The sequence below is a fragment of the Equus asinus genome, chromosome 7, assembly GCF_041296235.1.
Source record: "Equus asinus isolate D_3611 breed Donkey chromosome 7, EquAss-T2T_v2, whole genome shotgun sequence".
Lineage (NCBI taxonomy): Eukaryota > Metazoa > Chordata > Mammalia > Perissodactyla > Equidae > Equus > Equus asinus.
In genome coordinates, this window is record NC_091796.1 from 55,398,623 (window position 1) to 55,415,026 (window position 16,404).

General features: G+C 43.8%; 1 protein-coding gene across 7 annotated transcripts in view; it reads right to left on the reverse strand.

Moving 5' to 3' along the window:
* The window catches only part of TMEM241 (transmembrane protein 241), a 118,868-nt gene that overhangs the window by 11,290 nt on the left and 91,174 nt on the right, over nucleotides 1-16,404 (reverse strand). For all 7 annotated transcript variants that reach the window (XM_070513406.1, XM_014837291.3, XM_044773534.2 and 4 more), the window contains one exon: nucleotides 1,409-1,473. In XM_070513406.1, the coding sequence (XP_070369507.1) occupies nucleotides 1,409-1,473 (65 nt within the window). The remainder of the gene's footprint in view (nucleotides 1-1,408; nucleotides 1,474-16,404) is intronic.

A 16,404-nucleotide genomic window follows, 5' to 3' on the forward strand; every position in this document is an offset into this window, starting at 1 on the left:
GGGGGCTCTTCCTTCCAGGAAGGAGGCAGACCCTACCAAGCAGAACCGTGGACGAGCAAGAGTGTCAGGCCCGTCCGGAGGGAGGGCAGCAAGGCGACAGGAAGCAGAAGGGGATTTAGACAGGGTGTGGTCCGGGAATGCCTCCCTGCGGCCACCTGGATGTGGAGACCTGGGGGATGAAACTGCACAGCTCAGAGGAAAGCATCCCAGGGCGAGCGAGGAGCCCACGGCTGTGAGGCGGGCATGGTCACGGCACAGAAAGGCGCTCCCCTCCCTGACCTCTGGACTGAGTCAGTCAACCACCTACTGGTATCTCGACTCTGAGTGCACCAGCACCTCAGCCTTAATGTAACTCAGCCGCCCCAACTCCTGATAACCCCACCCCACCTTGCAGAACCCCGATCCTCACACATGTTCCCCGTCTTGCTGAAGGGCAACTGCATTCTTGCAATGGCTCAGGCCCAAAACCTAAGAGCCATCCCAGCCTCCTCTCTTTCTCTCAGATCCCACCGCCTTTACCCACAGGACACTGCAGGTATCCTACCCCTCCACTGCGGCAGCCCGCTCTCAGCCATCGTGCACCCTGACCATTGCTAGAGTCTCTATCTGGTCTTTCTGTTTCCTCCCCTCTATAGCCTGTCCCCAAACCAGCAGACAGAGGGATGCGTTTTTAACATAGGAGCATGTGGCTCAAAATCCTCTAATCGCTTCCCATTTCACTCAGGGTAAAGCCAAGCCCTTACAACGGCTTTTAAGACTCCTCATGGTCAGCCACCAAACACCTCTCTAGGCTCATCTCCTACTAATCGCCCCCTTGTCATGCTGCCCTGGTCACACTGCTGCTCAAGCAGACTGAGCACACTCCCACCTCAGGGCCTTTGCACTTGCTGTTCCCCTCAATATCCCATGGTTCACTCCCTCACTTCCTTCAGGTCTCTGCTCAAATATGGTAGGGAGAGGCAGGGCTATCTTTAAGCAAATGGATGGTTGCTTCTAAACAAGGGTGATCTGGAGCTTGACTAAGAGAAAATGAACTGAAGGATCAAAGAAAAAAACCAAACATAGCGATACATATACATTTTTTAAAAAGTGGTTAACTTTTTAATAACGGTTAAAAATGGTTTCATAGTGGTTACTCTCGTGTGGATGAGTGGCTGAAAGGTGAACTGGTGACGTTCTGTTTCTTAATGTGGATGCTGGCCTTAGTAGGTGTAGCATACTCAGTTTGTGAAAATTCACGGAGTTGCATATTTATGATATATGCACTCTCCTGAATGTATATTTATACGTAAATAAAATACATAGCCAACACACGCACCCTTTCTTCAACATTTGAGAGCAAAAATTAATGTCCTGATAAAACCCAAACAACAAATTTGCTTTTCCTCTCTCTATGCAAAGGACTTACCATCCCACAGTTGCACTGGTCAGAATCGTATCAAACAGCAGTACCGAGAAACCGGCTGTGATCACCTGCAGAAATAATTTCAACAAGAGGTCATCAGAGCTGTAGGACCTTGGTGACCTTCTCCATTCATTCTCTACAAGCTTAGTTCAGATCCCTCATTTGAACATTTCTTTCCACTTCATGACCTTCTCCCCACACACTTCCTAGTCCCCGGTATTTAGTGCTGCCTCTGAGCAAAGCATTTGGTGCAGAAAATACCAGGTCCTAGTCTATTTTGGAGGTGGGAATCTTCAAAGAAGCATTTCACTTCCAAACTTTTCAAAAGAGGAGGCACACAGCCAGCATCTCACTCATCTCTCTCCAGGTCAGGGGCAGAGTGAGAACATGCATTTCCATCTTGTCTCAGCTGCACAGAGCGAATCCCCAAGGTCAGTCGTGTGCATGAGCCGGTTCGCAGATCCTCCAGATAAAAACTTCTCTGTCCACCTGCCTTTCCCTGCAGCACTGTCTCCCCCTCTTGTCCCAATGCCTCTGTCTTTCTGGCCCATGTCACATTTTCTAAGAAACCAGGTGCTTCCTGGGGAAGGGAGCAATTAAATCATTAACTAATTATTTGCAAATATCTAGAAGCCAAAGGAGATGGGAAGAGGTCACCCCCGCATCTCTCGGAACTAGAAGTCACAGAAAAGTCTCTTAGAAATGGCATCAAGGGGACTCAGATTCCCATGGAGCCTCTAAACGTCGGGACAAAGAACGTGTGTGACAACCCAACTTTGTCAACACATGTAATGTCTGTTCAGGAAAAGAAGTTTTTTGTTTCCAGAAATCTGCATTATGGAATACAAAACAGCTCTCACCCTAAGGACTTGCAATGAGAAGTAAGAAGCAGGCTGCATTGGGAGGGGTCACTCAGGCTGGACACCCTCAGAAATGTCAACTACTATCTCACTCAAGGGGACTGCATATGCTGTCCTGGAGGCCTCTTCAGGTCTCCCAGCTGGGAACAAGGCAGCAAGCAGATGGTCAGACGGAAGGAGCATATTAATAAGTCTCATCTTCATTCATTTACTGTCTCAAAAAGAAGTCTGGAAACATACACCAGGAGCCTTCAGTACAAAAACTTTGTGAAATTTTGGAACCTGTGTAGTTTACCCATTTGAGGTCACTTTCTGTTTTTTTCCCTTTATTGATTTGCAGCAAAAACCTTGACAACAAAAAAGGCCTGTGTTGTCTTCAGGAACAAAAAAGAAGAGGCAACATGGTCAGGGAGACCATTGCAAAGCAGAACCCAAAGGACAAGAGGAAAGAGATCCGTTAAAGTGTTGAATGGTGGGTTTTATCTTAAAGAACAGGATGTCCTACCCTCCCACCCTCCTTTTATTTTATTTAGGATTTTTGCATCTATGGTATAAGCGAAGTGAGTCTAAAATTTCATCTTGCAATGCAATTGTCTGGGTTTGGAAACAAGGTTCTACTAACCACATAAGTTAGTTCCTGAGCTTCCCTTCTTTTCCCATACAAGATAAAGAGATCTGTACTGTGAAAGGTAACCCCAACTCGAACGCCCCTGGACCTGGAGCTTCTAGTAGGGGTGGCCTTTAACAGCCACTGCCCTAACCACGTCTTCTCTTTCTCCTTTATTCAAGTTTGCCATTTTCAGTTTTGCCAAAAATGTATTTCATCTTGGTTTTCCAACTCATTAGTATTTAGCTGTTTGGATAAATATCATTTATTTCATTTATGCCTGTTTTTATCACCTTCCGTTTTATTCTTACTTTTTACTTCCTTTTTTCCCCCTTCTTAGTCTTGACCAAAGTTAATTACCTTGTTAATCCCTCTTTCCTTTTGCAACTCCTTGGACATTTTCTGGGCTGGTGCCAACGGAGATGGATTTCTTGGAATCGCTGAAGAGGTTCCATTCTACTGATGGATGTCAGCAGCGCTGGCAGCCTGGTGTAATGGAGCACCTCGCTGAATTTATGAAGGGCTCAACTAGCCTTTCTTCATCACCATTGTCTTCATCTCCTTTGCCCCTTTTTAACATCTTTTTTCTTTTTTTCCAACTTTTTCGAGGAATAATAATTGCCATATATAATTGTATATATTTAAAGTATACAACATGATGATTTGATACACACATATATTCACGGCGTTCTTTGAGCAGCTCCTCTGCTTACTCTCTGCCTGCCTGCTCCACGTGACTTTCGGTCTCCCCTGTGAAGCGGTCACCTCCCACGGGCCGTGCAGCAGCCACAGCCTGGGACTCGTCCCTCCGTGCCTCCGTGAGCTTATTCAGCGTAGGAGGAGGCCTGTCTGCCATGAGATAGACAGCTGGCCCGCTTATTCCTATTAACTGCACCTTCTGCCAAGAAAAACACATCTTAAAATTTTCAAACCAGCCCTTGCTTGAAAATAAGGTTGGTTTAGGAGCCACACTGGTGCCTCTGCCATCTGCTGCTTCCTGGAAATGTTTGGATAGTCTCCTGCCTGTCTCCTGAGCTGCTTTTTCCAACTTCTCTAAAGTTTTATCTCTCAATGAGCAAATTTTCTGCTGGCTGAGACACTCACCAGAATTTCCCAACTAGGTTTGTCTCATTTTTGGAGGGAACGTATAGTGAAGTTGTTTGCACCAGAGACAGAGCTACTGTGGAGTCAGCTGGGCCACTTTTTATCTATGCAGTAAGAACCACCAGTTTCTTAGGCTTCCCCACTCTTACTTCCATCACCAGTCCTAGCAGTCAGCTCTCTTTTTGGAGGCGTCTTCACACACACACATGCAGAGTCATCAAGTTTACCACTTCCCAAAAGTCACTGCATAAGAAAGGACAAGCAGCAGCCAACAACGCCTTGCTGAGGGGCAGACACTGGGCCACTGGCCAGCCTGACTTACCCACTGAGTGACCTGCACCCACACATCAACGCCCCCATGTCTGAGGTTCACGTTCATGCCTCGGCAAGCACCGGATTTCTATATGCCCTGGGCCTTAAGGGCTGCTCAAGAACACTCGGAAGTTTGAATGATAAGTCTGCTCATGCCAAAGATCCACTCTACTTCTAGTTCTGTCGAGGAGCAAATAGAAGTCAGGAGTGGGTAAGCGTGCCAATCTGGGTACAGAATGTCCCAGGTATAGTCACTCAGGGGCAGAACTTGAGAGGTTGAGGGACTCCCTAAGATCTCAGGTGGGGAAGCTGGGACCCAGAGATGGTGCGTGACCTGCTCCGGGAGCCCAGCTACTTCATGGCAGTGAGGAAGAGAACCAAGGCACTGATTCCGAGGTCAGCCTTCTCTCACAGCCAGAAACTCAAGAAAGGGCCCAGATGGCTCCATACAACTTTTTTGAAAAAAAGAATCCACTGAAAGCAGGGCTTTGAACAAATATTTGCAAACCCATGTTCATAGCAGCATTATTCACAATAGTCAAAAGTTGGAAGCAACCCAAGTGTCCACTGATGGATGAATGGATAAGCAAAATGTGGTAATGCATACAATGGACTATAACTCAGCCTTAAAAAGGAAGGAAATTCTGCAATATGCTATGACATGGAGGAAGCTTGAAGACACTATGCTAAGTGAAAGAAGCCAGACACAGAAGGACAAATACTTCATGATTTCCCTTATATGAAGGAGAGTGGTCAAACTCAGACACAGAAAGTAGAATGGGGGCCACCAGGGCCTGGGGGCAACAGGGATGGGCAGTTAGTGCTTAATGGGGACAGAGCTTCAGTTTGGGACGATGAAAAAGTTCTGGAGATGAATGTCAGTAAAAGCATAAACTTTTTTTTAAAAAAGCCTTTAAAATGGCTAAAATCTGCTCATGAAGAAGACTTCAAGTTACTCTTGGAACTTACCATTCAAGAGACATGAGTAGGAGCCATTACTACTAACTGTTGTTCTTGCTTTCAAAAACCATTTTTTTAAATATAAATTTTTCCCGAAAGAAGACAGAGTCTTGTGGTCTCAGGAATGCGTCCTTCGCACACACAGACCTCACCCACCCACGGCAGCACCTGCCCGACCCGGGATGCCAACAACAGCAGAACTCAATGCGTTGTGTCGGCACACGGCTTTGAACTTCCTGGCTTGGTCAACGGCTGTCACAACCTCTGTGTTATTGAAACAGATTTTGGTATTTGAAGCAGATCAGGTTTGTTTTTTAAACATTCATTTCGATCCCAAGACAAATTTTCTGTTTGTTTAAGAGAGAATAAAGAGGAGTGGCTGTTAGTGGAAACCTGCCAGATAGTCATGCATTTGGGGGAGGATCAGAGATTTGGGCTTCTTGTTGTTATTGTTTTGCTGTTGTTGTTTTAAATACATACGACAAGAAAAAAGTAGCCTACTGCAGCCTGCATACAAAGCCCTTCACTGAAACTCCTGTTACAACCATGCGCCTCTCACTTAAACTGGTTGTAGCTTTCCAAACACAGCTTCACACTATCATCTTGCCTTTGCTCAGCAAATTCTATCTAGAATAATTTCACAGGCCTTTTCGCACAATTCCTACTCACCTTTGGAAAATCCATTTCTGGAAAACCTTCCCTCAACCTGGCTCCTGTCCACACATCTGAGTGGCTCGGGGACCTCTTCTAGAAGCTTCCATAAATCTTTGCCATTGTATATCCCAAACTCGACTGAAATGCGTGGTCTCCCCACCGAGGGAGACCATCTTTGTACGTTTGGGACCTAGCAACAGAGACCCACATATAGTAAGCACCTGATGCAATTTACAAAACTGCACTAGGTCATCAGAGCTGGTAATCTAACTTCAAAGGTCACAATTTGTTTATTTTTTAAATCCCTTTTCACATATAGGGATAGCTGAAATCAAGACTTGAGAACCACGAGGACACTCTCCGCCCCTCATCTCCGCTGTTTTGACCAGTTACCTCCATGGGGCTAGAAAGAGCCCCACAGAGAGGATCTCAGACTGGCTCTCTCTGGTTCCAAGTCCAAAAATGTCAGGGAAGATTCCGAATGGCTCCTGGACCAACTGACTGTGGTCTGGGAGACAGAGCAATGTAAGAACTTTGCTCAACCTTGAACTTCATGGCTGGAATGGAGGAAGGACCGTTCCCTGGAGGAAGGCAGGAAACCGAGCAGGAAAACAACAGACGTCTTCCACACCCCAGCCCTTAACACCACCTGGGAGCTTGTAGGAAATGCAGAACCTCAGGCCCCATCCCAGACCTACTGAACAACGTCAACGGGGGAACAGATCCCCAGGTGATGTGCAAGCACAATTAAAACGTGCGGAGCTGTGCTCTACACCCTCCAACTCCAGCACCGTCCCAGGAACTACTCTGTCCAGCTGGTATGTGACCGCTCAGCACCGCCATTATCTCTGAGGAAGGGCAGACTAGCTCTCTCACAGGCCGCAGAGCTGGAGGCACATGTCAGACTGTCCTGGAGTCCGTCTGTGTTGCAGACTCACATATGAATCTTACTAACCCAATCTTCCTTTTAGGTCAAAGAGCAAATTTTTTAAAAATTTATAATCTGAGAGCAGCCTTTCTTTTTCTCGTAGGACCGAAGGAACTATTCTAAGTCCACAGAGAGACAGAAACACAGACAGAAACCACAACTAAGGCTGAGAATGCTATTTGGCGTTTTAAAAAGATTCAGTTAACCCCTATTACAAATTATATGATTTATTACCATGATCGTTGTAATAATTAATCATAGACAACTTACGCTAAACTCCAGGCATGGCTATTAACAGTATTTTATATCACTTCATTAAAACATACCATGAACAACTGATTTTGTTAGGTATCAGAAAAACAGCATTTACCACAAGCACAATAGGATTGAGAAGATAGATGAGGAACAAAAAGAGATTAGGGTCAGGTGAAGGAAGGATAAATTTTAAACCTACAGAAACCGTGGGTGACTTTTAACAAACTTTAACATTTTACAGAAGAAATAATAGAACAAAATTAGAAAAAATGTGACATGAATACCTAGTTCATGGAAAGGAAGGGAAGGAAGTAACGAAAATTTAAAGAGGGCAAAAAATGTCCCGGACCCAGGGCTCTGCAGTGTCCACGGATGAGCTCACTTCTCCTCACAGCAACCCTGCACAGGAGGGTGCAGAGGCCCATTTTACAGACGAAGAAACTGAGGCTCCTAGAGGTTAAATGCCTTCTCAAAGCACACAGTCACGACAAGACAAGAGCTGGGAAGAAAGCCCAGGTCTCCCGATTCCTATGCCAATCCTCCTTTTCCAGCTCCAAGCTAACCCTCAGGGGCGGCTTTGCTTGACCCTGGAGATGTCAATTTGACTCAGTAGCTCCCAACTCTGGATGTACATCAGAAACTCCTGACAAGTTAAAAAAAAAAAAAAAACCAAACACTGAAGTTCGGTCCCAAATCAATCAAATTGGAATATCTTATAATGAGGCCCAGGTATCAGCATTTTTTTTTGGAGGAAGATTAGCCGTGGGCTAACATCTGCTGCCAATCCTCCTCTTTTTCCTGAGGAAGACTGGCCCTGAGCTAACATCCCTGCCCATCTTCCTCTATTTCATATGTGGGATGCCTGCCACAGCATGACTTGATAAGCCATGCGTAGGTCTGCACCCAGGATCTGAACCAGTGAACACTGGGCTGCCAAATAGGAGCACGCGAACTTAACCGCTATGCTACCTGGCTGGCCCCAGTATCAGCATTTTTCAAAAGAGTCCCTAATAATTCCCATATGCAGGTAGAGTTGAGTCTCTGATTATTAATGTATTATGAGTTTGAGTCAAAGTATCCATAAACTGCCAAAATTCCAAGAACCATTCTATAACATTGATGGATAGGCCAGAACCTGGTAAATAAGATGTTATCGTTACTATCACCATTAACATCATCATCGCTGCAGGTAACATTTACTGCACCAATTTACACTCCCATCAGCAGTGTATAAGGGTTCCGATTTCTTCACATCCTTATTCTCGTCTTTTTATCATAGCCATCCTAGTGGGGTGAAGTGGTATCTCACTGTGGTTTTAATTTGCATTTTCCTGATGGCTAGTGATGTTGAGGATGTTTTCATGGGCTTATTGGCCATTTGTTTATCTTCTCTGGAGAAGTGTCTATATAGATTCTTTGCCCATTTTTAAACTATTTGTCTCTTTACTATTGATTTGTAAGAGTTCTTTATATATTCTAGATGCAAGTCCCTTATCAGATATGTGATTTGTCTGTGGGTTGTCTTTTCACTTTCTTGATGGTGTCCTTTGCAGCACAAAAGTTTGTAATTTTGATGAAGTCCAATATATCTATTTTTTCTTTTGTTGCTTGTGCTTTTGGTGTCAAGGCCACATTTTGAGTAGCAAGGAATTCTAAGTCACTATTCCAACCAACACCTTAACTAACACTATACATGTATCATACCATTATATCACGGTTTCCTTTTGGGGAGGTCATTCATCATTCTACCTTCAAACATTTATATTCTACTTTGGAACATGATCTGCCTATCCAAATTATATACTGCTTTACTTGATTTATAATGTGTTTCCAACATGATTTTAGGAAAGAAGCCAATATCATGTTATGTGATCTGAATCCAATGTTTTGTGATTCAACAGAAATCTGAGGATTAGGAGATCAAAGCAGCAAATATACAGGCATACCTTGGAGATATCGCAGGCTCATTCCAGACCACTGCAATAAGGCTAATATTGCAATAAAGAGAGTCACATAAGTTTTTTGGTTTCCCAATGTATATACAAGTTATGTTTACATATACTGTAGTCTATTAAGTGTGTAATAGCATTATGTCTAAAGAAATAATGTACATACCTTCATTAAAAAATACTTTACTGCTAAAAATATGCTAACCATCATCTGAGCCTTCAGCCAGTCATAATCTTTTTGCTGGTGAAGGGTCTTACGAAAAATGCAATATCTGCAAAGCACAATAAAGTGAAGCACAATAAAACAATGTGTGCCTATATTTAATAGAGTCTAGAAAAACCTCACATAGTAATTCTCCAAATATATTCATAGTAATTTTGAAGAAGTTGGTGACCAGTTCTTTACAGTAGAAATAGAAGAACAGAGTGTTGAGATTATGCAATCTCTCTTCTAAATTTCAACACTTTAAAGATGTCTTTCCATTGTCTATTGGTAGTCATAGTTTCCCCTGAAATATCATTTACTTCTTTAATTTAAGGTAATGTCTTTTTTTTCTGGCTGAAGATTTTCTCTTTCTCTTTAGTGTTCAACAGTTTGACTAAGATATACCTAAGTACAGTTTTCTGTTTATTTTTTGTTGACGGTTTGGTGAGCTATTTGAAGCTGTGGGTTGATGTCTTTCAGCAGTTTTGGAAAATTCTCAGCCATTATCCCTTCAACTATTGCTTCTGCCCAATCTCCCTCTCCTCAGCTTCCAGAACTCCAATGCTAACTGGCTGGCCCCAGTATCAGCATTTTTCAAAGGAGTCCCTAATAATTCCCATATGCAGGTAGAGTTGAGTCTCTGATTATTAATGTCTTATGAGTTTGAGTCAAAGTATCCATAAACTGCCAAAATTCAAATAACTATTTTATAACATTGATGGATAGGCCAGAACCTGGTAAATAAGATGTTACACATATGTTAGATGTCTTGGCAATTTCCCTCAGCCTCTTATGCTTTGTTCTGTTCTTCCCATTCTTTTTTCCTCTTTATGCTTCACCAAGCCTGCTACACTATGCCTAGTCTGCTCTTAGACCCACCCAATAAGGTATTAACTTCACTCATTTTTTTCAGTTCAATGATAACTATTTGATTTTACAGATTCCAATTTTGCATTGAAATTCTCCCGTCATTTAACTCATCTTTTCCTCTATTGTCTTTAACATATTACTCAGTCATTTTTAACTTATTGCTAGCTCCAACATCTGGATCATTCTGTTCCTATTATTTTTTCCACTGGATTATCAGTTATGTTTTCCTGCCTCTTCACATGTCTATAACTCTGTATGTTGGGACACTGCATATAAAAGAACTGTAGAGGCTCCAATGATAGCTTCTACCAGGAAGAATTGCTCTTTTCCTCTAATAGGATGATGGGCTCAATCCAATTAGGGATTGAGTGAATCAGAGATGGGCTGCAGCTCTAGTGAGACTCAGTCCACATCTAGCAGCCCTTCAGGTATGGTGCTCCCAGACTTGTGTTTAAGACCTTAGTGGATCTCTGTCTCCTCGTCCCTAAAAGTTCTGCCTTTCTGAAATTTTGACCTTAGCTTTTTAGCTTCCCATTCCACGTAGGTTCAAAACCCGGCAACTGTCTTTAGGGGATGACTAATTGTATATTTGCTGCAGGCCCTTCTTTCTAGCAAAATTTTGTCTCCTAAGCACCTCAAGACTATGAGAGTTTTCACTTTGCCTTTCTGGGCCAGCCTGCAACCTCCTGAACTGACCCAGAACTCGACAAATGTCTCATGGGAGCATTGGACGTGCCTTTGGGGCTCCTCTAGTTTCCAGTCAATCGGGCCAGTTCCACATGACTGCCAAAAGCTCTGCTAGTTTCTCTTTCCCACAGAATAGTTCCTCTCCTTGGACCAAGCCAGATCCTTAGCCCACACCCAGAATCAGCAAATATCCTCCCGCTCCCCCCAAGAAGAAAATAGCCTGTGTTATTTAGTATATAGGAAGGGGTCTTCCTTCTCTGGAAATTTATTTAATTTAGTTCTTACTGCTTTCACAGATCTCTGATTACTTTAAAAATATGATTTTTATAATTTATTTGCCTTTTCCCCTAGTTGTGTCAGTTGAATGTTGACTTATCACAATACACAACATTCTACTCAAAAGTGGAGTTTCTCTTTATTACATAGATAAGAAAACTCAAACCTAGAGAGACGGTAAGCCACTGGTTTTCAAACCAGGCTGGGCTGACCACTATTTCCCTAGAGCCACCTTGGGTGTCACAGTGCGGCAAGGTAGGGGGGCTTTATCTGATATGTTCTGAACATCTTCCTGATCACTGACAATCTTATTAATTCATCATTACAATTTTAATTAACTTTTTAAAAAATGTTGTATTATATTCTAGGATCCTGTAAATACCACCCTGGGACAATAGGACTTTCTCAAGGGCACCGTCTCTTTCTCTTTGGACAGTGTTTCAGATATGGTGCAACTAATGGTGATCAATAAGGCAGGCCTGAGGTAAGAAGAACATTCAGTTTCCTCTCCTCATGACTCTCTCTGCCTGTGGGGGAGGAAACCCTGCTGCCTTCTATCCTTTCACGCCCTTCCAAGTTCACTCTGATGGGAAGAATTATTCATCCAATTGTACATTTACTGTGGCTCATTACACTACTTAGTGGGAGTCCAGTGCTTTAAAGGCAAGAACCCAGACTCCGTATGGTTTCTTTTTTCTCTTAAATCCATGCAATAAAGTTCTCTTGACTCTTCCTCCACCTTTGGGGGTGGGAGTGGAGGATGGAGAGGAAGCCATGCTCATATGGGGAGCAGAAAGCCTTAAGTCTCTAAACCAGTGTTGAGTTTTTCAGCTCAACTTTGTTTCCCACTTGCCTATTATTTCTTGTTCGTATGTTCTCTTAGTCTATACCCCAAGAAGAGAAGAGGAGTGGGTAGCAGAGTTCAGGCACCCAAACTCTGAACTCTTTAACACATGCCATGTGCTGAAAAGACCAATGTGTCTTTCATACCATCTGACACTGGTCCTTTTGTTATAACTTCAGAAATCTGTGGACCTTTGGGCTTTTTATCTTGGACTTGTAATCTTCCTGGTACAGCCATGAAGAAGGTGTTAGCTCTTCTCTGGGCTGGGCATCAGACTTTTCTCTTTAGTACTCAAATTGCTCAAGAGGCCATATTAATATCATGCCCACTGAAGTGGTGTTTCCTGGTACCTTTGGAGGGCTTCTTCCTTTTATCTATGTCCGTGGGCATTCCACTTCAGTTCATCCTAAAATACCTTATTTGGTTGTTCTGTATGTTTTATTTTCCATAACATACTATAATTTTCTTTAAATAAAGGGGCTATAAATTTTCCAAGTGCTGCTTCTTTGCCAAGCAGTATAAAGAGAAGAAATTACATAGATATACTTAGAACATCCAATTGTGGGAGACAAACGGAGAATTTGAGACTACCCTAATTTTCCCTCAAACTCAATTCAGTGACAGCCTGGTGTGGAATCAATAGATTCTTCATTCTAGTGCTTTTTCTCAACTTTCTCAGTTTCATTTTATTCAGTAAATGTACTCAACTACTGACAGACTTACTTTTAGAATAATAGATTTCTGGGGCCGGCCCGGTGGCACAGCGGTTAAGTGTGCACAGTTCCACTTTGGCGGCCCGGGGTTCACTGGTTCAGATCCTGGGTGCAGACATGGCACTGTTTGGCACGCCATGCTGTGGTAGGCATCCCACATGTAAAGTAGAGGAAGACAGGCATGGATGTTAGCTCAGGGCCAGTCTTCCTCAACAAAAAGAGGAGGATTGGCAGCAGTTAGCTCAGGGCTGATCTTCCTCAAAAAAAAAAAAGAATGGATTTCTGCCAAAGTTATTTTTCAAACTTTTGTCCTCTTGATTAAAAAGTTCTATCAGTCTCCCAAGCTAAGCAGTACTCTGTGCTTCTGGAAAGGAAGGGCATGTGCTAAGGTGTTTTTATTTTCTAAAGTTGTTTTGATTCACTCAAAGGATAGATCTAATCTCTGCAGTCTATTTTTAGAAATGAAATGAATGTAAGCTCAAAGGAGCTTTAAATAAAATCACCATAATTATACTTACTCCAAGGCCATGAGGAACTTTTTTCCTCTCCTTTTGATACAGCAATAACTTCAATTCATGCCATCATTATACATAATAATAATGGAGGCGAAAGAACAGATTTGCCAAGAGATATACATCAAGACCTCCTTGCAATGTTTATAGACAGGAAATGTGGTGCCCATTTGGTAAAAACCCTTTTGCTCCTTCTAACCTGCCTCCTTCCTGAATCCCAACAATTGTTGAAGAAGTATCAGCCGGGAGAAGTGAGCCCATGATGTCAAGGGCTGCGCCCTGGCTCTGGGTCTGGTCACACTCAGTCTCACACGACCAGAGTGAGGATTTCTTAGAAATGTACAAAGCTTGCACAAGACTAACCCCGCCACCTCAATTCCACTTGAGGGATTATACAAACCATGAAGACTTTTCAGCTCTTGCCACCCGACTCTTGGCACTCACTGCAAAATACCAACAGTCACCTGTGAACTCTTCTGCTATGGACTGAACTGTGTCCCCTCCCCAAATTCATATGCTGAAGCCCGAACTTCCAATGTGATGGCATTTGAAGATGGGGCCTTTGGAAGGTAAAAACGGTTGGATGAGGTCATGAGGGTGGGGTCCTCACAATGGAATTAGTGATCTTATGAGAAGAGACCAGGGACTGGCCTCGTGGCCCTCTGCTTCAGAGGTCCAGGGTTTCACCAGCTCGGATGCTGGCCATGGACCTAGCACCACCTGTCAAGCCATGCTGAGGCGGCGTCCCACACAGCAGAGCTAGAGGGACCCACAACTAGAATATACAACCATGTACTGGCAGCCTTTTGGGAGAAGAAAAAAAAAAGAAGATTGGCAACAGATGTTAGCTCAGGTGCCAATCTTTAAAAAAAAAGAAGAGACGAAAGAGCTCTCTCTCTCTGTCTGTCTCTCTCTCTGCCATGTGAAGACACAGCCAGGAGGCAGTCATCCGCAAGCCAAGGAGAGCACTCGCACCAGACACCCACCCTGCTGGCACCTTGATCTTGGACTCCCAGCCTCCAGAACTGTGAGAAATAAACGTCTGTTGTTTAAGCCACAAGTCAATGGTATTTCGTTATGGCAGCCTGAGCTAAGACACTATTCCTTGCTCTTCTGGAGAGTTTTAAAAAATGAAAGTTAAAAAACCAATGATGCCTTCAGAAGAAGCTTTCACTGAATTAGAAGTAAAAAAGGAAAAGGGCTTTGAGTTATTGCTGGAATGAAGCTGAGGCCAAATTACGTTCACTGAGAACCTCACTGGGGATAAGAGGCAAAAACGAAAGGCAAAAACCTGCCCTCACAGCCCGCCTCTTTTAGGTCAGCCACTTCTAGAGGTTACTAAGCAAATGATTTCAATATAAGAAGCTAAGTGCTAAGATGTGGGTATGCTCTGAATGTTATGGGAACAAGCCCCATATCAAGATGATCTTGAAGGACGCAGAAGAATTATCTGGTGAGGAAGGGTGGGGAGGGCTTTCTACAGAGAAGGAACAGTATGAACAAGCCCAGCAAACTCCAAGCCGTGGCGTATCAACTGGAGTGCAAAGTGTGAGTGAGTAGTGGCCACTTTAAAGCTGAAGGAAACCTGAAGAGAGAGAAAAAAGCCAATAGCTGGAAACCCCTTTTTCCTAGCAAGGCACTGAAAAAATTCTAGGGAGAATTCTATTCATTTAAAGATGAGGGGCAGCTGGTTCCAACACGACTGAGCGTGCAGTTTCATCAGCATGCCAGAGGTAATCCTGGAGAGAGCTGATCCCAATCTTGGAGGCATCTGTTATTATGCCTGTGCCTGTGGGAGGGCAGAGGGCCAGCAGCCAGAGAGTTCTGGGTGTTCCCTTGCTGTGTGTCACAGACTCGCTGTGTAACCTCAGGCAGGCCGATGCCCCTCTCTGCATTTCAGTTTCCCCTCTATAAGACAAAGGCATGATCTATAAAGTATTTCTCAAGGATTGAATTTTATTCTTTCACTTAAAACATTTTTGAAGAGGACAGGGGGAATTTTATTCATTCTCTGACTTGTTACAATGAGAATTTTCAAGAAGCTTAAAAAGACAGTTGCTACAGATAAAATATATCAATTAGAAGTAGATAACAGAGATGAAGGAAAGGGGAAAACAAAGATAAAGAGGCAGAGTTGAGACAGTCACCCCAAATGTGAGGGAGAGATGTCTATCTACGTGGTAGGGAGGGAGCCGCACAAAGCAGGAAGGAGTGGCTGATGGGGTTGGCTGCATGCTTTCTAGCAGCCAAAGCCAAGAAGGTCCTTGATGGGTCACACACTGGGTGTCCCTAAGATACAGGCAAACTGATGGCTTGAGGGAAGCCGGTTAATGTTAGTCTGTCTCCTAAGTTTAAAACGAAAACGTAGTTAGACATTCAAATATATGTTTCAAAAAAGCAGAGAACAGTTAACTTAGGAAACCTGCCAACTGCCACAAGGCTCAGTGTAATGACCCAGAGTGAAGAACTGTCTTGTCTTGTGCCCATCCAATTTATAAGGTACACCCCTTATAAAATATAGAAAGCTAAGAACAGAGAAATCTGAACTGTGGTCTTTGCCTGGGTTCCAGGACAGGAACGAGAAAGCCTAAGCCCAGGGGGCTCGCGTGGGCCCACCCCTCCTCTGGGTACAGCCACAAGCCCGTCAAGTGGCCCCCTCTATCAAGAAGACAGCGCTCCTCAGTGGCTCCTTTTCATTGAGGAAACGTTAAAGCCTCTGGCCCGTGCAAAGATTCTGAAGGCAATTAGCACGTATTTCAGAAATCCCTTGCAGTGCCCCAGAGGAACTCGGTTTATTCACCCACACAGCAAGAACCTGCTGACTGCCTTATCGTATCAGGGCACCGGCAACACACCTGGATGGTCCAGCCACGCTTCAGCTGGTCATCTCCTGAGCATCTGCTCCACGTGATACCAAGACGCAGGGTGTGCGCTCCCGTCACAGAAGAACTCACATTCAAAAAGTACTCCTGACTGCTTTCTGGGCGGACTAGACAACCCTGGGTACTTCAGACCACGCCATCTGCAGGGACCAGCCCACTTCCCTAGAGGTCTCAGAGGTCACATCCCTTCAATGCAGGAGGTCACCTTACCTGGGACCCTGTTCTCTCTCCCCTAAGGAGACCACCTCATTGCTACTTCTGTCTTTCAGATTCAGGTTTCTAGTAATCAATCAACTCTTTCTGGTTTAAAATTCTCATAACCCAGGTTTAAGATCTGTATAAACAAAGGTGCAAGTATTTTCATAACATTTTAGGGGGGCA